Raw genomic sequence first — 24,679 nt, forward strand, 5'->3', positions numbered from 1 at the left:
TCTTCTCCCCCCTCTTTATCTATCCATCTACTCATCTTTCCTCTCTCTGTCCTCCTCCGCCCCCGTTCTCTGTCCATCACCCCATAATCAGCCCTACTGTTGCCCCATTGGAAGATTGGTGGTTTTTACCCCCACTGTATTTCTTTACAGATTTTTAAGTAAAATGTGTACCAAGTTTGGTTGAAATCAATCCAGGGGAATAGGTGAAGATATTGAAAATATATGTATGTGATGTATTCTGCATGCATGTATGTCTAATACTCTGCTGTTTTACACCATACAACTCCAGAGAGAATGTTAAACTCATCTGTGGTATTCAGCCATATGGCTTGATGTTAAGTTCCAAAACCCGTCAGTGAGATTATTGAATCACTGCGTTGCTCATTCTCGCCACGTGGTTGATACACTGAACAGCACAAACAAGTGACAAATTGCATATCATACTTTTAAAGTATTCCAGGTCAATTAAATAGAGGTAATAAATACAAATATGTTGTTACTGACATTTTTACATCACCTCTTCTCATCCACACCCCCATGCCTTGTGGTAGTGGGAAATCTTACTTTGACACTAATTTTAGACAAATAATAAGTCATGTAGCTAACAGATTTGTTTGAATTCCTCCAGTTGTTTCTGAGTTATGTTTCAGCATCACCCCTTTTTGTTTCCACCGCTATGGGCAGTAGCTATAGCTGGTTCTTAGTGCCATAGTGCTTGTTTCCAGATAGTAAGCAAGCAGTAGGCCTCTGCTTCTTTAAAGAAACTGTGTGTGAAGTTTTTTGCAAGTCACAGGCTGCTCTGATTTTCAAATACTTGATTAATATAGTCTGGGTATTTACTTCTTTCCCATACAAACTAGTTTGAGAGGGAGAACATTCTTAACCACCACAGTGCTTCTTTCTGTATAGCAAGTAACATGTGTACCAAATTTGATTGCAATTAATCCACTAGTTTAGGCGGAATGTTGAACATCATGCAGACAGTGGCCATTTATAACACTGAATGTACCTGCAAAAGCATTTCATTGTACAGCATATAGTACAAGAGATATGATGTCATAGACACTGAGATGTGTGAAAATCTATGTATGTACCTACATATATTTTTATAAGATATATAGGTAGGAGAAACCGGCTTATCAGCCAGCCACATATCCCTGAGTCTTTTGAATGTTTTTGAACATATGACTATAATCTTTTATTCTTTTTCTGCTAATGTGAACATTCAGGTGTGTGTGGGAGAGATTTCGAAAGTGTGAATGAGTGTAGTATTCTTGAAGATTGTTTTTCAATAATTATTACTCTTTTAGAGATTTTAATCACATTCATCATGATTTATTTTAACAAGTATGCTGACAACCCCTTTGCTTAGTATCCTTATACTGTAAACACGCGTGTCAAATCACCAGTTATGACATAAATTGTGTGCTTGCAGTGAAAATGATGTTAATCACTCATTCAGAACATATAAGATAATTGTACAAAATATGCTTTCATACCTTGTGAAAAATAGGTGGAATGTTTTAGTTTTTTGTCAGTTTAATAGTTTTGTATAATTCATTGATTTCAGGCTGCCCTGGGAGAAAGCAATATGGGATTCGTCAACAACTCAATGAGTACGTCAACAGCAACTAGTCCAGAAAAGGTCCCATCACCAGCAACAGAACACAGGTATTTGTTTTTTTATATATAACTACATTAGTTAAAATGTATTTTGAAGCCATTTACACACAATTTCACTTTGCATTCACCATGAGCTAGCAGGTGGACACTCTTATCCAACTGCCTGGTAAAATACAAAAAAGCAATGCAATTGAACTGAAAATGTTGTTTCCCCTTTCAGGATTGAGAGAGAGAGAGAGAGAGAGAGAGAGAGTAGATATTTCATATTTTCCCTGCCAGTGTTTTCCTAATATTCTTATTGAATTGTTATTTGTTAATGCATTATACAGTGTTTTTCCTTCATTAGCTAAGCATAAATTTACCAAGTGTTTTATTCTTAACTTTGACTTATCTTGGCTGGACATTCAATCTATACTCACTTAAATATCTAAGCCATCAAATACAATTGGATCTAAGAGAAAATTAAAAGTCATACACTCATTAGAAATAATGCACGAGGGTGAATCAATCAATAAAACGCAATATTCTAAATGTTTGGGTGTTTGTGCTGATAAGAACGTTAACAGGAGGCCACATGTTGCAAACCATCTTAAGCTTCTGCAACTTTTGCACTAAGGATAATATCAGATTTTCCAGATGAAAATGCCAAAAAGTTAACTTACTTCTTCTATTTTCATTCAATAATGTCTCATGGCTCCCTATTCAGGGGCAATTCATCATTGAGGAAAATTGTGATTGTTGAGCACAAGTGTGTATTGCCTCTTGTAGACTACTCTTTAAACAGTAGGGCATACTGACAACAGCCTCACTGTGTATGCATTGCCTTATGACGTTTGCTGTTAACAATCAATCACAGTTTGAAAACAGCAGTAACATTCATAAATATCGGTCTAAGACTAGAAAGAGAAATGATCTACATAATAGGTGATGTGAAAGAAGCATTGACCATAGTTATATATGTGTGTATGCATGTGTAAAAATAAAAAGTAAAACAAAAACTGAGGAAAGTTCATTGGATATTTTACTCTGAGAAGATGTATATTTATTTATTTGGTTCATTTTGACCCTTTAGGATCACACATAACTTGTTCAGAATGTCTTCTTCCATCCAAATACCTCTCCATTCTCTTGCCACCCCTGGTTCTCTCTGCTTACATGATCTCCATTTTGATTCTGGTGTCAATCCACATATGATCTTCCACAGCATTCCAATAGATCGATCTATCCTGCTTATTCCAGTTGTTTCCCAGTCCCCCTGGCCTATTTCATCCATATGTTCACTATTAAGCAAGTTGTGTTCCATATCTTCTTAGCCATCCTCATGATGTGCCCACCAAAACTCAGTCTTCTCTTCCACATCATTCTTGAAATTGGTTGAACACTCTCATACAGCTCCTGCCTTGGTCTATGCATCCAGACTCCACATTTTTTTGTGGCCTATATGTTTCTGAAGATCTTTTGTTCCTCCTCCTCCTCCTCCAGATGAATAGAAGCTCTCTTGCCCAATGCGATACTCTCCATTGCATACAATGTGGTATGTTTGATTGTTGACATATAATGTCTCAGTTTGGTATTCCTGGACAGGTTTTTCTTTCTTTGTAGCATATTGTAGTATCTGCAGAGTTTAGGATGTGTCTGTTGTGCTCTAGTCAGTCTGTAACTTATGTGTCATGTTTTCCCCCAGGTAAAGGAAGCTCTTCGCATTCTCCACTACTTGAAATTCAACATCTTGATTTCTGCAGTCCAGACCTCAGTCTTATTTTACACTATCTTAAGACCACCTTTTGCTGCAACTACAACAAAATTTTCCAGTGCCATCTTCTTTGTTCTCATGTACCATTGTATCATTGGCAAAGGGTGGGTTGTCTGCTGTGGTGTTATTGGACACTATCGTGATGCCACCTTTTGCTGCAACTAAAACAAGATTTTTCAGTGCCAGCTTCTTTGTTCTCGTGTATTATCATATCATTGGCAAAGGGTGGCCAGTCTTCTGTGGTACTATGTTTAACTTTGTACCCAATTTGAGCACCTACAATTGGCATAGTTTTGTTCACCTGTCTCCACTTTTCGACCATTCATCAATACTCATCATAAGGGCTTCACTTCTATTATCTGGTTTTCCAGAATGTACTTGTAAAGTAAGGGTACCTTAAGATTGTTCTATACTGTATAAAATCACAGAACAGAACTAACTTCCTACATAACAGTATATCTTAGCTTAGGTAGTTTCTGGTCACCCATGATAATTTTTCCTGCAAATATTTAGAATACTATATCATTCGTATTGCAAATAAATAAAATCTGGTGACTGTATGCTGAAATGAGACTGCAAATATTTTAACTTTGTACTCAAATGGAAGTCTCATTTCCTTTAACGGAAGACTGACAAAGAGTAAAATGGTTTAGGGTAATTGATACAACACAAATGAACAGTATACAAAAAGTGACAACAAAGGGATTCTTGTGCCATTTCTTGATGGTGTATTATGTATTTTAATGACCAGTTCTGCATTTTGTGTTCAATCTGCATTGTGCACAGTGCAGTTGCTCTGTCCAGTATCTCTTATGACTTAAAGCCTGGAATTTGAATCTGTTTGCAGTAAAAGCAACCATTCCTCTTTCCTTTCTCTTATTCGTGCAGCAGAAGGAATGAAGTATCTACTGTTCTGAGCTCAGCTACTCAATTTCTGCAACAACCAATTGGTGTGCGGACTAGCAGATAACGTCTGCAGGTATCCTATTTGCAATTTCAGTCTCTTGTGCTGATGCCAGTAGCTCATTTTATTTAAGAGACTTCACATATTGTGAAATTGCATTTACTTTTTGATTCTTTCATTACAGAGTTTCTACATCTAGTTTGTATATACTTGTTGGTTGTACAACATTGTTAATGGTTTTCTAAATATTTAACCAGAAACAACAACATGGACATAGATTACAGGAACTGCATGACCATTGTGACCATTGTGAATTTTTTGACACTGTCCTGTCCAATAGCAAAAGACATTCTGTCTACTACATTTACATATACTTCATGATAGGTGTGATATATTTGAGTGGTACATGTATTACATGGACAGTGAAATTTTATGTTATTAGGAGTTATTTACAGAGAATGGTTATCACAAGTATGAGTGAAATGAGTAAAATTCATAAACACACTGCAATAATTCATAGTGTCTTACACAGCTTTGTGAAACTGATTAGCACAATTGAACACAATCAAGAATACAGTATAGTGTTTTGTATCCCAGTCCATCATCCAGAAACACAAAGATATTGACTACTCCAATTAACTTTGTAGTCACTTTGTTCAGGGGACATAATATCTCACTACTCTTATATTTATTTCCACCACATAATCATCTTATTTCAAGACCAAATGCAATAACTTAAAGTTAGCTCATAAAAAAACCTTTTAAGGTTTTACATAAACAGAGTTATTCTTAGACTTCCAATATTCATTTTCAAAATTCTGCTTTCATGAAGTAAGGCAGAAAAAGAGGTGGAGTCATGCAGAAGAAGAATTATAAAATACTCTCATTATCCATTCTAACGTTCCTCCAAAATTACTTGAGAGAATATGATGCCAGAAAAAAAACTAATCATGAGATTTCACACACTTACTTTTCACTTATTCTTTGAGTGCATCCTGTGTCTTTTGACAATTCCAGGTCATTAGTTTTACATAAATAGCATATTCAAATGACTTTTGCCATATCCTCTGAATCCCATGTTCTACAAGCAAAGAAAGCACACTGTTTTCACAGCTTTTTTGTATAAGGTAAGGTCATTAGTGTTGAATACAAGGAAAAAGTACAAAGTTTAAAGAAAAGGAAATTCTTTTTGCAAAGTACATAGTGAAATATAAAATCATAAATTGGGTAGTTTTCATTCAAAACTCACTTCTTTAATACATTTATTTATTTATTTACCACATAAGATGTGATCCATTGTCAACCCATCTCACTGACGTATATCCATGCATTTCACATTCACAAAACGAATATGACACAATGCATGTTGGTCTTACTGAAAAAAAATTTCTCTGTATTAAAGAAAAATAGAAATCTTAAAGATAAAAAAACTAAGTGGAAGTAACATACGTCATTTCTCACCCACCATTGGGTCTATTGTACGAAAACTGAATCCAATCTACTCTGTAATGTAATATAATTCTATGACCTTCCTGACAGAAGTCTATTATTTTAAAACTATACAATTTTATGATAACTGTCATGAAAAAAAGAACATATACTTAATGAAAAAAACCTACTGTAGGTATATTAATATGTGTGAACCACCCCTCACCACAACTTTGTTTGTTAATGTTTAATGTCATTCGTGCAAGCATAGTATAGTCCAACAATGTGAAATAACTGTTTTTGCACAAGTTTTTCTTAATAACATTGTTCATAAGCATTCTGGAATTGTGTAAAATCTATTTTTGTGGTTCATTTACATATTTGTTTTGGAGATGAAAATAAAGTCATTTCTGATGTACTAATTTTATGAAATTATTTAGTTATTTTTTCGAATTTTGAATCGTTTGGAGATCTGCATCAGTGATACAGTTTCATATAATACGTCATAACATACTCACAACTTGCTGTATTTCTACATCCTCATGGATACTCTGCAAATCACATTTAAGTGCCTGGCAGAGGGTTCATTGAACCACCTTGTCAATTCTCAATTATTCCTATGTCGTATATCACATGGAAAGAACAATACCTATATCTTTCAGTATGAGCTCTGATTCCCCTTATTTTATCATGGTGATCATTTCTACGTATGTAGGTCGGCATCAACAAAATATCTTCACTTTTGGAGGGAAAGTTGTTGACTGGAATTTCATGAGAAGATAACTTTGCAACAAAAATGCCTTTGCTTATTTATGTCCATCCAAAACACTGTATAATTTCAGTTACACTCTCTCCCCGATTTTGCAATAACACAAAATGTGCTGCCCTTCTTTGAACTTTTTCAAAGTACTGTGTCAATCTTCTCTGGTAAGGATCCCACACCATGCAGCAGTATTCTAAAAGAGGATGGACAAGCTGTGGTGGTGTCGTTACTTTTATCCATTATCTACACCTACCTGTGAATTCATTGCAGCAGATTGCCAGTAGGAAAGCTGAGCAGAAACCTACCATACTGCAACTCGCACCAGGCTGCATACAATGTAACTATTCCAAAAATCAGTAAAAGGTCTTAATTTTGAATGAAAGGTGGAAATACTGCCTAAACTTCAGTATATTCTGAACCTTGATAATGTACACATTCACAGCCAAGCCCATGCTAATCTTAACACAGTCATGCACAAACCCTTTCGTTCATGTTAACAAGTTTATGGTAATGTATTTCTTGAAATCTGAACAGCTACTAAGCACAGATTGTTCTTAAATTAAAGTGCTTGCCATACTATTAAGTTTATCGGTGTCTAATGCACTCAAGTTTTTAGTCACTGATCTGCTCAATATGCCATGCAGAAATACTGTCTTTTCTTATACACAAAATTACTTACAAAATCTGTATTTTCTAAAAAACACACAGGAATAAATATGTCTTCACTTTCAAACACCTTTGAAGCATGTAGCACAACTATACATACTACGCATGACCACACCATTGAAAGGCTGGGCTCTGACTCTTTTAGACTGCAGTAAGCATTCTATATCTCCAAGAGAAAAGATGCACGACGAATATTCCATTCTGATTGGTCAATTTTCTTTAAGTCCAATAGAAAAACATTATTATTATTATTCTCCTATGTTAGTTGACACTTTTCATGGCTAACCAATCAACAAATAACACACTTTTGAACTGTACTTTTTCCTGAACTAAATACTTAACATTCCGATATTTCAATTCTACTTTGCATTATTAACTACTTTCATTTGCACTCACTCATTTGCACTTGAATTAGCTTTCTTTTTACCATAAACTTACTTAACATATTATGATACAAAATTCCCTGTTGTTTACTATCACACTAGTTTGTACAGTGTTCATCGGTAGAACAATGATCTACATATTTATTTTAGACCACATCCATGCATCATTCAGACTACTAAAAGCATGTACTAAACTGTACAAACATAAATAAACAAAAAATAATCTCCAAGAAATAAACAGCACAATTCACAAAAACATTCTCTTGACCTGTTTCTTGAATATCTCAGTGCACTACTGGACTCTGGTGGATGAGAATTAGAACTATATACTCAACTGAACCCGCTTCAGACCATCTGTCGCTGTGCACGCATGAGAGATTCTCCTGATACACAGGCTCTAAACAGGAGCAATATAAGGCACTACACCTCAAAACATAGTGTAGGCAGTCTCATTAGTAGATCTGTTACATTTTCCAAGCGTCCTGCCAATAAAACACAGTCTTTGGTTAGCCTTCCCACAACATTTTCTATGTGTTCCTTCCAATTTCAGTTGTTCATAATTATAATTACTAGGTATTTAGTTGAATTTATAGCCTTTAGATTTGACTGATTTATCGTGTAACCAAAGTTTAGCAGATTCCTTTTAGCGCTCATGTGGATGACCTCACACTTTTCATTGTTTAGGGGCAATTTCCAATTCACGCACCATATAGATATCTTTTCTAAATTGTTTTGCAATTTGTTTTGATCTTCTGATGACTTTACTAGTCAATAAATGACAGTGTCATCAGCAGACACCCTAAGACGGCTGATCAAATTGTCTCCCAAATTTTTTATATAGATAAGGAACAGCAAAGGGCCTACAACACTACCTTGGGGAACACCAGAAATCACTTCTGTTTTATTTGATGACTTTCCATCAGTTACTATGAACTGTGACCTCTCTGACAGGAAATCGCAAATCCAGTCACATAACTGAGACAATATCCCATAATCACACAATTTCACTACCAGCCACTTGTGTGGTACAGTGTGAAAAGCCTTCCAGAAATCCAGAAATACAGAATAAATTTGAAATCCCTTGTCAAAAGCACTCAGCACTATGTGGGTAAAGAGCTAGTTGTGTTTCACAAGAATGATGTTTTTTAAATCTGTGTTCATTGTGTGTCAATAGACCATTTTCTTCAAGATTATTCATAATGTTCAAACACAATATATGTTCCAAAATCCTGCTGCATATCGACATTAATGATATTGGCCTGTAATTTAGCAGATTACTCTTACTATCTTTCTTGAATATTGGTGTGACCTGTGCAACTTTCCAGTCATTGGTATGGATCTCCCATTGAGTGAATGATTGTATATGATTGTTAAGCATGGAGCTATTGCATCAGCATACTCTGACAGGAACCTAACTGATATACAGTCTGGACCACAAGACTTGCTTTTATTAAGTAATTTAAGTTGCTTCACTACTCCAAGGATATCTCTTCTACGTTACTCATGTTTGCAGCTGTTCTTGATTCAAATTCTTGGATATTTACTTTGTTGTCTTTTGTGAAGGCATTTCAGAAGGCTGTGTTTAATAAATCTGCTTTGGCAGCACTGACATGATCGTATCTCCATTGCTATTGTGCAGAGAAGGCATTGATTGTGTCATGCCACTAGCATACTTCACATACGACCAGACTCTCTTTGGATTTTCAGACAGGTTTATAGACAAAGTTTCATTATGGAAACTACTACAAGCATCCTGCACTGAAGTCTGTGCTAAATTTTGAGCTTCTATGAAAGATTGCCTATCTTGGAGAATTTGTGTCTGTTTAAATTTGCCTTTTTTTCTGCATGTGTTCTGACCCATTTTGTATACCAAGGAGACTCCATTGTTTGTTAATTTCTTTGTTATAAATCTCTCAATTGCTGCTGATACTATTTCTTTGAATTCAAGCCACATTTGGTCTACACTCATAACATTAATTTGGGAATGGGGATTGTCTCTCAGGAAGGCATCAAGCGGATTTTTATCTGATTTCTAAGAATTTACTTCTTTTCACAAGTCTTAATAATGGGCAGAGAAAGTAGACAGTGTTGACCATGGCTTATTATCAGAAGCCATCTTGATATTTACCTGGAACAATTTGGAAAACTTGTATCACAATAGCTAGAGCAGGTAACTGCATCTACATCCTTTTTACTCAACCAACTTTTTTGCATCCCATTCCATATTAATATCTTCTGATTGTAATAACACAATAATAAAAATCTAATCTACTCATATATGAACAGTATTGTTAATTATATACATTTAATTAAATTACATTTTCATGATCAACTAAATGGGACCAAGGAAATATCTCAGGAAACAGACTGAGTTTTCCAGGAAGGAAGCCTTAAACTTGAGTTTGAAAACTAGCAGTTCATCACTAACAGACTTAGACTTGTGTGGAAGGTTACTGACAACATATGTTGAAAATTTTTGTGCATTTTTTTGATCAGTACTTAGGGAAGTGATCACAACATTAAGATCATTCCTCTATCTTGGCCGGCCGTTGTGGTCTAGCGGTTCTAGGCGCTTAGTCCGGAACCGCGCGACTGCTACGGTCGCAGGTTCGAATCCTGCCTCGGGCATGGATGTGTGTGATGTCCTTAGGTTAGTTAGGTTTAAGTAGTTCTAAGTTCTAGGGGACTGATGGCCTCAGATGTTAAGTCCCATAGTGCTCAGGACCACTTGAACCATTTGAACCTCTATCTTGTGTTCACAGAATTTGAGCTGCTGTTGCTTTTAAAAAGTTCATGTTGTTAACCGCAAATTTCAAAAGCTATCAAATGTACTTCGATATCGGAGTAAGACTTCTTAGTTCATTAAAAGAAGCCTACAGAAATTGCATAAATGAACACCACGTATGATTTGGATCGCTCACTTTCTGAATATAAATATTACCTACCTGAACTGAGTAGCCCAAAATATTAACCAATATGATGTCAACAAATGAAAGTATAAAAAGTCTCAGTATATCACTAGTGCTGACAGGAGAACGATATTCTAATTGTAAAAATAGTTTTGTACAGCAGATCATTAATTTGTACCACCCACAAGTGCTTACTGCCTGTCCTCATTTTCATAATTCTAATATCTTCTTCTTCACAAAAGAAAGTTAAAAATCAGTGCAAATGTAATTGTATGTAAGAAACTGTAAGTACTAAGTTTTTATTACAGTTAGAAGTCCGTGTGTTCGCTGTGAACAGAGGATTTCATCTCTCCACTATATGATTTATTATATTATTGAGTTCCTTTCTGGAATTAAAAACAATTATAATTAATGGAAGCAGTAAAGATAACTACTTGCCACATTGTTGAGAAACAAGTGATCAACAGGAATATTAACAAGTGCATAATGTTTTAGATGAACCGAGTACATCATATTAATCTACATATTTCCTGTCACTTTTCGATGTAGTCTCCATTTATTTGCACATATTTTCCTGTCATTCTACAAGTCTGAAAATACCCATTTGATAGAACCTTATTCCAGCTTCCCAAAGAAACTGATGCACCACTTGCTGTAGTGTAGAGTAGAGTTTTATTGGTCCTGTTAATCATATAGTACACAAATAGTACATTCTGGTGTAGGACAAGTCAATGTATAACAAAATGTAATATTAAATTTGCATTAATTTCATTATTTCTACATTAAATGATCACCAAGTTACAATATACAGAGCAAATATTGTACAAAAATAAAGAGTAGATATTTTAAAGCAGAAAGAGCATGTACTGTACTGGCAGATTAATATTTGTATTACAGTAACATGTACATGGTAAATCATTTAAAGTTCTTGTAACATTTATATGATACATCACTAAGGCAGAGACACAAATCGTTAGTGGACTTTCTGAAGGAACTTGTGGAGGATATAGAAGCAGTGATGAGTCAAATATGCCTTAGCAGCTGACTTGAAATTTGCCAGGTCATTTATTAATTTAATTTGTGGGGGAAGTTTATTATAAATAACTGTCCCATAATACAGGGTTCCTTCCTTATTTAGGGAGGTGTTAGTCGGCTGTAGATGAAAGTCTCCTTTTTGCCTGGTGTTATAGGGGTGGCTATTTTCATTTTTCTGTACGAGAGTGGGATTTTCCATTGAATATTTTTTCACAAACACGGTTATCTCATACACTATATACATGGAAGTGGGAGGATTTCTAGCTTTTTACAGAGTGGTCTACAGGTTTTGTTCCATTTTACACCTTCCATTATGCTTATAATTCTTTTTTGTAGCCTAAAGAGCTTTTTGCTAAGAGAAGATTTACCCCAGAAAATAATTCCATATTCTTTAGTTGTGAGTATATATAGGCATAATACACAGTTTTCAATGAATCTTTGTTGCAGCATCCCTCTAATATTCTCATTAAGTAGCATGTAGTGCTTAATTTCTTACAGAATTTTTTAATATGTGTCCCCCATTTAAGATAAGAGCTTAATGTTGTCTACATTTTGAACGTCTTTGTCAAATATCTGAATCTGAACAGCTTGCTCACCTTTTTTCACATTATAAAAATTTAGTGCCACTGTTTTACTTGCATTTATTACCAATTTGTTGTGACTGAACCAGTTTTCAATATTATTCAGTGTCTCTGTTGTAGACTTCTGAAGCAATTCCATTTCTTTCCCACTCATTAGCACACTAGTGAAAGTTTTGGTTGAGATTCTTCTCTGAACTTTCTGTGCATTGTATCCCACTACAAGCTTTTCAATGATTTCATTCATTGTGACATGTCTGTATTATCTAATGAGCTTAACAACTTTACTTATAGCACTCTGTGGAAGCAGTTCCAGCATAACTGCTAAAAGGGTCATCTCATACACTCATCTTTCCACCTCTGAAATGTTTCACCCATCTCCTAACACTGCTGGCACTCATGCAGACATCTGCGTAGGAACACTGAAATCTGAGGCAAATTTCAGCAGCACATTTTCCTTCTTTGGTAAGGAATTCAATGACAGGGTGCTGTAGAAATGAAACATTGGTGTTGGCCATTTTGGAAGTTCTGCCTGTGATCAGGTAACAGACACAAATGACATGATAGTGTGGCAGCACATGGTGTAACATCTGTAGATTATGATCTTGCAATCTTTTGGTTATATTGTAGGAATTGGAATTTTAACAATGGGTTGCTCACAACTTTCAGTATGGCCCTTGTTTTATGTCATAGGCTGCAATTTAATACTTGGTTCTGGCACCGAAAGCTGTGATTTTGGTTAGTGACAGTATAAAATTTCCTTGGAGAAATACAAGTGTGTGGTAAGCAGTCAGTTATTGCAAGACATCCAATTCATTCAAGGACAGGATGAGAATGTTGATTGTACAGATTTTAGTGTAGAATTTTGCATTAGATACACAGATCAAACTGACTTTAGTGCAAGATGCTATGTTTGAATATCATTTTCAGATGGACAACCAGAGACTTAGTTCAGTGTGTTGCATCTTGTTATCAATAGAGTATTTCATGAGTAAGTGGTAAATGATCAGTTAAGATTCTTTAATCTTAATTAAAACATATTCAGCCAGATAAGTTTTCATGCTCATGTACAGAAATGAAATCTGTTATCCCAGCTGGCCACTGTGGCCGAGCAGTTCTGGGCGGTTCAGTCCGGAACCGCGCTGCTGCTACAGTCGCAGGTTCGAATCCTGCCTCAGCCATGGATATGTGTGATGTCCTTAGGTTAGTTAGGTTTAAGTAGTTCTAAGTCTAGGGGACTGATGACCTCAGATGTTAAGTCCCATAGTGCTTAGAGCCATTTTCTGTTATCCCAAATATAACTGTACCATTTGTTATTCAACAACTAATTTAGGATGCACTGCACCTCTGCTACCAGTGGGTGGTTACCTTTACTCTACTTCTTGCATTATTTGTATTTCACCTAGAACTTCCCTGTATCTTATTAATGTAAGCAGGTAATTTCTGATTTCCAGGCAGATCTTCATTGCTGTTTATGATTGTGCTACATTTCTTCTCTGTTATTACTTGAAATAAAAATTGCACAAATATGTGAAACATGATAAATATACATTGTATCTGGTTCATGCATATCTTTCCAAATTTAATGGCTGTCTTAAATTAAGATGTAGATGTGGCATTACCAAGACTGACATAATGAAAAACTTTATAAATCAAAAGCTAATATGTAGAGTAGTATGGGAAAAATTATGAAGTATCCAAGAACAAAATACACAAGGATCCCTTAAAACATAGTGATACTGAGCATATCATTCTGTTGTACAGAAATATGAAGATCAGAATCATATCATACGTGTTTTCTTTGATGCATACATGAATTATTCCTACAGCTCTTCTAATCACTGTTGTTTGGTTACATATTCTTCTTTTTTTTAGTTTTGCCATTTTTCTCTGAGCAAGAAAAGAGAGCGGTACAACTAATAACATTTAAATGGTTATGTTTTGAACTCAATGGTTCAGTCTTTGAACTTTTTGGACATGCAGAAATTATTATGTTTTGGATATATAAGCCTTTCATTAAACTCCTGCAGCATCTTCCGTGTTCACTGTTTTTATTAACAACTGAGAATATAATTTAAACAGAAGACTGTCACTCAGTTTATGCATTGATCACTTCACATTAACCAGCTGAAGAATTCATGCAATCCGGTTATCGATAAAAATACAAAACTATTATTTCTTGAGGATCCCTACTCTTTTGTCTGATAGGGTAACTGCCCTGTAAACTAGCAACCCTAACACACTAGTCTTCTTTGCGAACTGATACTTGAAGATGCAGGCTAGGATGTTCCTCTCTCTCTCTCTCTCTCTCTCTCTCTCTCTCTGTCTGTCTGTCTGTCTGTCTATCTATCTATCTATCTCTAATCATTATCAAGGTATCTACCTTATCTGTTTATGTTGAAATTTTTACTACAAGTAGCTGACATGCCTCTTGTAGTTGAATGGAATGATTTAGACTAGGTGTATTATGAGACTAATAAATCACAATTCACAATCTTTTATTTAATCTGTTCATCAGGGAACGATAATCAGCTCTCTCTTTGCAGTTGTAGGAGAAAGCTGATGGTTAGAAGGTTTGAGGTGAGATGTTTGAGTCCATGTAATGAACTTAAAGTTGTTATGTACTAATCTTTATACACATGTATAATTCAGTGCATATACCTTCAGTGCCTTTTCCTCAGTGAACACTGTCAGGGTAGCAGCTGAGTAATTCAACACTGTGTGTATGATGAATTCATCATTCAGAAACCTGAAAGATTATTGTGTCTTAGATAAATACTTACATATTGCTGCATATACTTGTTTATATTGTGGAGATGCACCTGTACCTGCTCTATTATCTGTCAATAAAAAAACTGAAGATATAAATATACACATTATTATACTACATATTTATGGTGATGATTGCAAAGGAATCAATTATATTGCTTATGGACATACCAGCTATCTGTGGGTCACCAGATACAAGTGCACACATCAGAGAACAGGCAAGAAAGGATGACAATGCAAGGTGGGAAAACCGCATGCAGTCAGGAGTCAAACCTATGCTGAAGTCAAGTATTACGGCAGACCCAGCACAACAAGAGCAAGGCAATAGCAATCTAGGCTAAAACAAAGTGCGACAAACTTTCAACACAATGCTGTCAAAAGATCATGCAAGAGCCACAATACAAATCAAGACCAGAGGGGAAAACCAGTCTCAAGCAAAATGGATGTCCTGGTGAGACATGTGAAGCTTGTGAAACAATTTCTGTATGAATCATACAAAGACAAGTCATGATGTTGCTGCAACCTGGTAGTCATCTACATTTATGACATTGAGGCAGCACATGTGGTGGCATATGAACTGCCATCACTTGCAGCCTTCCCATGAGTCTTTGTTAGCCACCTGCGCAATTTCAAACAAATGAGCAATGCACAAGAAACACACTAACAGCAAGTTATCCAGTTTCGACACCATCGTGCAAACCTCCAGGTCAGGTGCCATTTGAACCACTACATAACAAATCAAGGAATCAGTGTAGGAAGCCTTATAATCTTGAGTAGTGCAGGTAAAAATCACATTTTTGGCTAAGTCCTTGTAAGTCAGTGACCCACAAGTGGTTTGAGTGTCCCGGCTGTTTACTGTATTGATGAAATTCTAGCCTGGAGGCAACCACGTGGTACCACTGGGAATAAATATTAGTCAGCAGAGTGCATATCTCCTGAAAGGAGAGGGCAGTGGAGTCAGACAGATGCGCCAATTTTTGTAGGAGAAAAAATGTGTCCGGCAACACCCAAGACAGAAAAAGCAACTGCTGCAATGAACTGTCTGTGACTTGAAATGCTGCAAAATGTTGCTTCAGTTAATGCAAAATATGTGTTCCTCTCCTCCATAACATCACTAAAGGAGGAAACAATGGAGGGTGGAACGTGGTGTCAAGTGCAGGGGGCACCAATCGCTGGCGCACAGAGGCCTCCTCTTGCACATGAAATTTGTCTGCTAAGAGCTGAAGTGACTTTTGTAACAAATCCATCTGTATCTGCTGCTGGTGCTTTAGCTGCTGCTTTTGCTTGAGCAGGCTAACCAATTTAGCTTCCATGCTATGAAACAACTTCCTTTTTTCTTATTACCAATTGCTATATCCTTAAGTCAGCAGATACCGGCACACACATCAGAGAACGGGTGAGAAATAATGACGATGCAAGGTGAGAAGATCGCCTGTGGTCAGGACTCAAACCCACATCAGAGTGGAGCAATAGGTTAGACAAACAGTGGACCTGACACAAAAACAGAAAGGCAATAGCAATCTAGGCTACAACAAAGTGCAACAAACTTTTGACACAATGCTGTCAATGGACAAGCATGAACCACAGTCCAAATCAAAACCAGATAGGAAAACCAATATCAAGCAAAGTTGTTGGTGAATAGTCAGTAGTATGGTGGAGATAGTAACAAATGCTATGAAACAAAGTACTCAACTGACTGAGTGGTCAAGGGTTGGTGATATTTACGCTGGCTGCAGGGGACACTATTGGCAGATCTATTCACTTGGTGAGATTGTGGCGTACTCACTAGGCAAGTGCAGTACTGCAGTGATACTGTGTTCTATTGGCCATTGAGATCCATTTGTTCTGGTGGATATTCAACTTCCGTGCAGCCCAGTACCAGACCAGCATTGTTATATAAAATTTGATATAGTGTTACGTGGGCACATTTTTCAAATGTATATGGTTCGTTCATTCATTCATTGATAATGTTCTGCAGATCCTACCAAGAGAAAGAACCTCCAAGGATATGCAACAAGTCAAGGTACACATCAACAAAAGAGAAACAACTCTTAGAAACTACACGTATACACTGTATTAACAATAAACTTTGCTGCTAACTACCATTTATGCTCATACCAACTAAATGTAACCAAGTAAGTTACCAGGAAAGCTGTGGCTTTGGAAATAAGTTGCTGTTTTCTTAGTTATATTGAATAGCTGTTGCTTTTCTCCTACTGAAACCTTGATATTTATGTAAATATAGTGGTATGATTCAAAGAAAATACTTACATATTTGTGTAATAAGTAAGACCTCTTTTCAAACCACTACTACTTGTCATGCAACTTTATACATTGCTACTGTAAGGATTTGAAAAATATGTACTTCAAATCCTTAAATCTACATTATCATATAATTTTAGTAATGGTAATTAAGTACATTTTTAATTTTATGAAGTGAGTAAAGCTGTGATCAATCCAAAGTTTGGTTTGATCACTGCAATGGAGATTGGAAATTGTATGCACCTGTATTCCTCCAACCCTTGACTGGATGTACCCAGTCATTTATATGGACATCTATTGAGATTCTGAACCATGGAGCATCTTGACAGTTTCACATGAACAAATTGTTGCAAGAAGCAAAGTGAAAAAAAAAGAACACCCGTGTCGTGCCAGTTATCAAAACATTTATCTTTGGATTGTTAACTTGGCTGTTATGCTATGATAAAGATTCCCAGTTCCATACTTTCTGTCTGATGCGACCTTGTTGAAGATATTTTCACCAGAATACATTAACTCTGCCCGGAACCCTAGAGTTTTCTCGTTCTTGCAGACAGCTTTCCCAATATCATTTGTGAGCATAAATATAAATAGTAGTTAAATAAAATCACAGCGTGTCCAAAGCACATGTGTAAAACACACACACACACACACACACACACACACACACACACACACACATGTGCCCCAACCATAATGATTTGGAATTCACATTAATCTTTGTACTGTCCCACTCTGACTTGGCAACTCTTTGATCAGAATATGAAATGAGAAGAAAGTCTCAAATCATCTCAATAAAATATCACCAACAAATAAATTTACTGATCACTCATAGTACAGTAACCAATGTTTTGTAACTGTGAAGGATACTGTTCCTATAAGCAAATGCCTACTACATAACTATATTTGTTTCAGAATATTCAATGTATATTGTTTGTAGTAAAGATGTTACTGTTGTAATTGTACTACTCCATCTATCGATCCTTTCCAGTGCCCTGTATCCAACAAATGCTTGATCAGGACTGGTATGGCACTTCAACTTCACAGAGAACCGTAGCTGTATATAGGTTATTATTGTGTTGGGATCACAGGGTGATTTTTTTTGGGGGGGGGGGGGGGGTGGAGAGGGGGAGAGGGGGGGTGGGGGGGGCGAATTGGGTAATCCATGTGCCCTTTCTTTCTATGTCCAGGGTATATTGGATGCTTTAACACACTCAGCTATTTGGGCAGGTTGTCAACATCCTACTCCAAGTAGGATACTGAACATATTTAAGGGATAGTTAATGTTGTTTTGCTTATTAGACTTTCTTTCTATGTCCAGGGTATATTGGATGCTTTAACACACTCAGCTATTTGGGCAGGTTGTCAACATCCTACTCCAAGTAGGATACTGAAAATATTTAAGGGATAGTTAATGTTGTTTTGCTTACTAGACTTCTGTATTCTATGAGGCCTATGACTGGTATGTCATCAGCTATTGTCATTCTCTTTCCAAACAAGTTTTCGCCTCAGCAACAAGATGCTACCCAAAATATATGAGAATTTTGTTGTAAAAATCAGAAAACTATACTTACATCTTAATGTCCTCTGTCACCTTCAAAGTAGTACCTCAGGCTTGTATGCAATGATCCCAACATTGTTCCCATTTTTGGAAGCACTTATGGAAATCCACAGGGTGAAGGGTGTTCAAGACACATTGCTATTCCACTTGGATGTCTTCAGTCAAATCAAAACATCGCCCTTTCGACTTGATGCTCATCTTCAGTAACAGGTAGAGGTCGCAGGGGGTTGGTCGGGTTAGTAGGGAGGGTGAGGGACCATTGTCATGTTATGTTTGGTGAGAAATTCCTCCACAAAATGCCTTATTCACTATTCCCTGAATGTTGATAAAATGATCAGCATTGTCTTCATGTTGCTGTGAACTTGTCAAGCTTTTTTTTTTTTTGGCCTTGTATAAGATGACCTTTTTATTGTGATGAAAGCTGCTTTGTTTCACACTCATAACCATAGGCCCAAGATTCACCACCTGTCATGACTCTGGACAATGATTTTGAACACTTTCAAACTCTTTGTTGCAGCTCAGTGCACATTTGAATCCTGAGGTTTCAGTGGTTGATGCTGAGAAGGCGAGAACAACCTTCACTGCAGTTGATCTCATATTCAGCTGATCAGCTAGAATTAATTGACATTTACCGTATGACAGCCCAACTCTGTTACAAAAATTATGAATTATCTGCCCCTTGGTCTTTGTGAATCACGTCATGCACTGTCATGATCATTTCCAGCATTGTACATGTTGACAGTTGACCAGAATGTTTGTCTTCTTCTACAGATTCTCAGCCTTTCTTTCAGTGCTTGAATCATTCAACTGTTCTTTCATGACTCACTGCACTCTCACCAAATGCCTCTGTCAGCATGCAGTGGGTTTCAGCTGCAGTTTCCTTCAACTTGAAACAGAATTTGATGCATATCAGTTGCTCCTTCATGTTATCAATTTCACAATTCACAGAAGTAATGAAACACATCCTGACATTCAACTCACAATTGTGTGCACCAAGGATGACACAAGTTGTGTCACAGTAGCTAAGATGTGTACCTCAAGGCATCTAGTGGCGGAATGTTGTACTGCTACTGGTTTTTATAAGTAGAGTGAAATACTCGAATATTTTGGGTAGTATTGTGTTTCAGAATCCATATTAAACTGTAGCTCTCCCTGTAACTGATTGGGTAAGTCAGTTCTGATGTTGAAGGATCATGACTAGCAAACCACAGCAGTGTTCAAACCAAACTCTGGGCTGAGGACAGTTTTGCTTTACTTTTTGGGCATTGATTGCTTCTGTAAAACGTCTTCAGTAACTGATCCACTTTTATGTGTTCTGTGAGAGTTTCTCTGACTTCTGTAATAAATATTTGTTACAGCTGATTATTCCAGAAATATGAGGAAGTAATGCAATGTCTAGTCACATTAATGCGACCACCACCTATGTTTGACATCAATGTGCAATAACTATTTGCATATGACAGGTGGCAGCACTAGTAGTGGAAGATAGATGACATGGAAAACAGTGCAGTCATTGTAATGCAGGAATGGAGAGATTTACCTGGTGTCCAAAAGGGCAAGATCATTTTCTTTTGAGCCAAGGGTGGAAGCATTTCTGAAATGGCTGCGTTTGTAAACTGTTCATGTACCACCTAGGTTAAAGTACACTGTGCATGGCAAAATGGTGAAATGGTGTGAATGACAGCTGCAAGATGTGTACGGGCAAATAGACATGCAACTGTTGAGCAACTGACCACCCAGATAGACTAAGGGTCTCCTCAATGTCCATCCAGCGAATGTTGCTGCATATGGGTCTCTACAACCGGCACCTGGTTCATGCACCCATGTTTATTGCTGTTTGTCGGTGATGAAGGTTAGAATCTGCATGCCAGTACTGCAACTGGACATCCACTGATGGTGACAGGGGGCCTTTTTACATGACATTTTATGCTCCAACAGACAGATGACGGTTGGTGTGTACAGTGTGAACGTCTAAAAACAAACACCCTGCAACAATCATCCATAGGGTCCAGGGCAAAGAAGGGAGCATTCTGGTCTGAGGAACATAATTGTGGCATTGCCTGGGTGATCTTGTCATTCTGGAAGGTGAAGTGGATCAATACAAGTATGCGTCTATCCTTGGGGATCATGTCCATCCCTACATCTAGCTTGCTTTTCCTCAGTACGATGGCATCTAACATCAGGACAATGTGATATGTCACACAGCTTTCAGTGTATGTGCATGGTCTGAAGAGTTACCAGAATGAGTTAACTGTACTCCCACAGTTATAAAACTCATCGGATTTAAAGGAGTGACAAAATGTGAACAAATAAACCAAAACATCCTTGTGAAGTTAATGGGAAATCCTGAACTATTATCTATAATTTCCTTTTCCTGTAGCTGATGAAAACATGACCAGAGGTGTGATTTAGGAATACTGAAAGGGGGGATAGGCAATAAAACTGGACACGGGATTTGCACCAGATTTTTTTTGCAACTAAGATAAAACAATGGAAAACAGCAAATACATAGTTTAAAGAAGTAATGAACAACAGAGATTTCCTCAAGTAACTCTGGCCTACATTGTACAAATATATGTTCTTACAAGTTAACACAGCACTGAAATATTCTCAGGTTGTGTTCCATGGAATTATGTTTGATTAATAAGGCATTTTGTAGAATAGCCCTCCTTTCATTTCTTGTCAAAATAACCCCATGTATTTTGACACAGTCATTTGGATACATGCCATACATTTCCCTGTGAATTTCACTTGATTTATACCCTTTGGCCCACAAATATCGAACTACATTTTGCTGTTCTTCACAGGTTGATGACAGTAACATGTGCACCATGTCTGTTTCATAGTTCAGGCTTCTCTCGCTAGAGCTGCACATGAAAACCAAATACCCTCTGTAGTGCAAGCTACAAACTACATTTTGGTGTACTTTCAACATTCCAGCTGCATTAACAGGGGAGAAAAAAAAAATTCTTCTGCATTAATTTCCGATCCCCATTCATATGTCCAGATGGCCTGTGTGGCATAGTGGTAGCAAATAATACACGTGAACCTTCCTGATGTATCAGTCTATATATTAGTGAAAACTGTATCAAAATCCCTATATTACATCCTGAGATTAGGCTTCACATACAGACAGAAAATTGCAGCAAGGACCTTCAATTCATTGTAGTTCAGTTAGTTTGCATGAAATATTTATAAATCACATGCACAATCCTTCCTCATGAATCAGTCTCTCTACTAGTCAAAATTCTTACATTAGTTACTAAGGTTAGTAAAAGTAGAGCTGCCATCAGTCAAAAGATTATGTTGAATACTACAGTCCTTTACTAGGCATGGCCCTCTTGGTGGTGGTATAACTTTGCTGTTCTCTGACTGTGAAACTGACTTTCTCTACCAGTTATAAGGGGACTTACAATTTAATGAGGATTCTAAATCACAGTGTAACTCAGCATATCAACAGACATCACTACAGGTGAAAGAAGATGTGACAAATAAAAATCCTAGGATTGAGTGGGGACTGAGCTCAATACCACTGGATTTGTAGATTGAAACTTTATCACTGGGCCACCAAGCCTCCACATGCAGTCAGAAAAATGCAGCAGAGGACTTTAATTTATAGTATGTAGTGAGAGATAGATGGGTAGATATTCTGGTCAAGCTTTACAGTTCTATGGAGTTTCTGCAGATGTTTACTTTACTGCCTCAGGGGCTCGGCACTCCTTTTCTGCACACATATTTGGCAACCGTGGGGTTCCTGAGCTACGGATGGGTAAGCGCCAACAGTTCCCTCTACTGTAAGCTCTGGGCATGCTTCAGCGACCACTGTGTGGCACAGTGGAGGAACATTGTGTGTCACAGAAACTGGGGATCATGGCTTGACCACTGAGATCACGAGGATGATACAAACCTCTATATAAATACATAAATAAATAAATAAAATTAAAAAAAAACAACCCTCAACCTCAAGGTGTGCTTCATGCTGATGAGATGCATGGCTGTTGAGGTGGAGAGGTAACCAGCCACAACTCATGTGTATAAGGTTTACCTAGACATGCTTGGCTCTGTCTAGCTGGACTTTTATTTCACTAGCTGCTCATGGTACAAAGATGGACCCTTTGAAGCTTTATCTGTAATCTCTCAGTGGAATGGGTGGGCTGCTGGTAGGCAGTAATACATATCAAATAAGAGGGCTCATGTAGCCAGTCCTCCGGACTTAGGTATATTAAAGAATTCTAGTGTCTTTAGTAACAGACTGCATACTGCTGGTCAGAGAGTGTTTTTATTAGTTAAAAGGAAAGAGTGAAGTTTCAAAGAAGTGTCATCTTTTTATAAACAAATGGGTTTAGAGGGGATTGCAGGTACTTCAAAATCAGTTAAGTGGTTACAAAATGGGACACTGTTTGTAGGAAACATCAAGTTCCCAACAAGTGACAAACCTGCAGAAGAGAAAAACCCTTGGGGAATATGCCATTGGGACTGATCTCAACACCACATTAAACTACAGTAAAGGTGTCGTAACATGCAGAGACGTAGTGGACATCCCCAGAGAAGACCTGAAAGCTGAATGGGCCCAAGAAGGCATTGTAGATGTGCAGAATATTATGAAAAGAATGGAAGGCAATCTGATTAAATTCAACTCATTCATCCTTACTTTTAATAGCACAAAATTCCCAGAACATATAAAGGTGGGTTTCTTTGCTTAACTGTGTGGCCCTATGTACTCAACCCAATATGCTATATTAAATATCAGCACTTGGGTTACACCACTCTTGGATACAATTTAGGAGCCACTTGTAGCAAATGTTGTAAGGCTGCCCATGAAGGAGTCAGATATTCATCTCCTCCAAAGTGTGTGAATTGCTCTGGGGCTCATCCTGTTTGGAGTAGGAACTGCTGTGTCTTCCTTGAAGAATGGAAGATACAGGAAATTAAAACCACAAGATGGATCCCTTACGGTCAGGCGTGTTGTGTGCTGTCCTTAGGTTAGTTAGGTTTAAGTAGTTCTAAGTTCTAGGTGACTGATGACCATAGATGTTAAGTCCCATAGTGCTCAGAGCCATTTTTGAACCTTATGGTCAGGCCAAGAAGGTTCATATGATTGTGCAGCACTCCAATGCTTGCTACCTCCTTTGCTTCAGTTGTTAAACAGCCAGTACAGAAAACCAACACGGCTACACAAATGGAGGTAACTACTGTTACCACTAGTACCTGCATTTGTCAGTGTATTCGTGCTGCTACAGTTACTTCACAGCCTACATTTCCTCCCAAAACATTAGACAAGTCTATGGTCACTAACACTGCAGTGCTCTCTGCTCTTCCAAACGTTCAGTCTGGTCCACTGTCCAATGCTGCCACTTCCACTGCCTCGGTTGTGGCTCCAAAGCCCACCCAGGGCAAAAAGTCAAAGGCCTAACGTCCACTGCTGATGGTGTTGCGAAGTAAACAGTCTGACAATATTGACGCCATCCTCTCTTGACTCTTTGGTAGAGTTAATGGACCTTGATGTTGGACTGGGGCAACCATATCGCCTCAAGACTGAGCCCCCACCCATTATAGGCCCCCATCCCGGCAGAAGGACAGAGTGAAAGTACAACCCCCATGATAGATAGCTCCCATGTCACAGTGGAACATTAACAGGTTCAGGACACATGTAGAGGCACTGAAACTGCTAGCATAGGAACACCCCCTGTGCCTGTGTTTACAAGAAATACATTTTAAAGCCATTGATGTCCCTGTGTTATAAGGCTACACCCTTCACCAAAACGATGTCCTGACTGGGGACGGAGCCAAGGAAGGGCTTGCTGTGTTTGTCAATAAAGTGCATCACCCCTCTACTCTTCCTGTAGCTACTGACCAGCAAGCAGTTGCCACAGAAATTCATGTGTGTCAGAGAATCACTGTTTGCTTCCTCTATCAATCTCTGAAAGCTGCAACAGACTCTGAGCCTCTCACACATCTTATACAACAGCTCCCCTGACCATTTCTCCTACTGGGAGACTTCAATGCCCATCATGATTTGTGGGGCTCAGCTTCTATTTGCCCTTGGGG

The 24,679-nt window shown here is 37.5% G+C and overlaps 1 protein-coding gene across 1 annotated transcript in view; it reads left to right on the forward strand.

Annotated features, from left to right (window-relative positions):
* LOC126470686 (forkhead box protein P1) overlaps positions 1 to 24,679 on the forward strand; it is a 724,940-nt gene that overhangs the window by 694,059 nt on the left and 6,202 nt on the right. Inside the window, exon 17 of the mRNA XM_050098687.1 lies at positions 1,571 to 1,671. Within this exon, the coding sequence (XP_049954644.1) occupies positions 1,571 to 1,671 (101 nt within the window). The remainder of the gene's footprint in view (positions 1 to 1,570; positions 1,672 to 24,679) is intronic.

This window comes from Schistocerca serialis, chromosome 3, assembly GCF_023864345.2.
Source record: "Schistocerca serialis cubense isolate TAMUIC-IGC-003099 chromosome 3, iqSchSeri2.2, whole genome shotgun sequence".
Classification (NCBI taxonomy): domain Eukaryota; kingdom Metazoa; phylum Arthropoda; class Insecta; order Orthoptera; family Acrididae; genus Schistocerca; species Schistocerca serialis.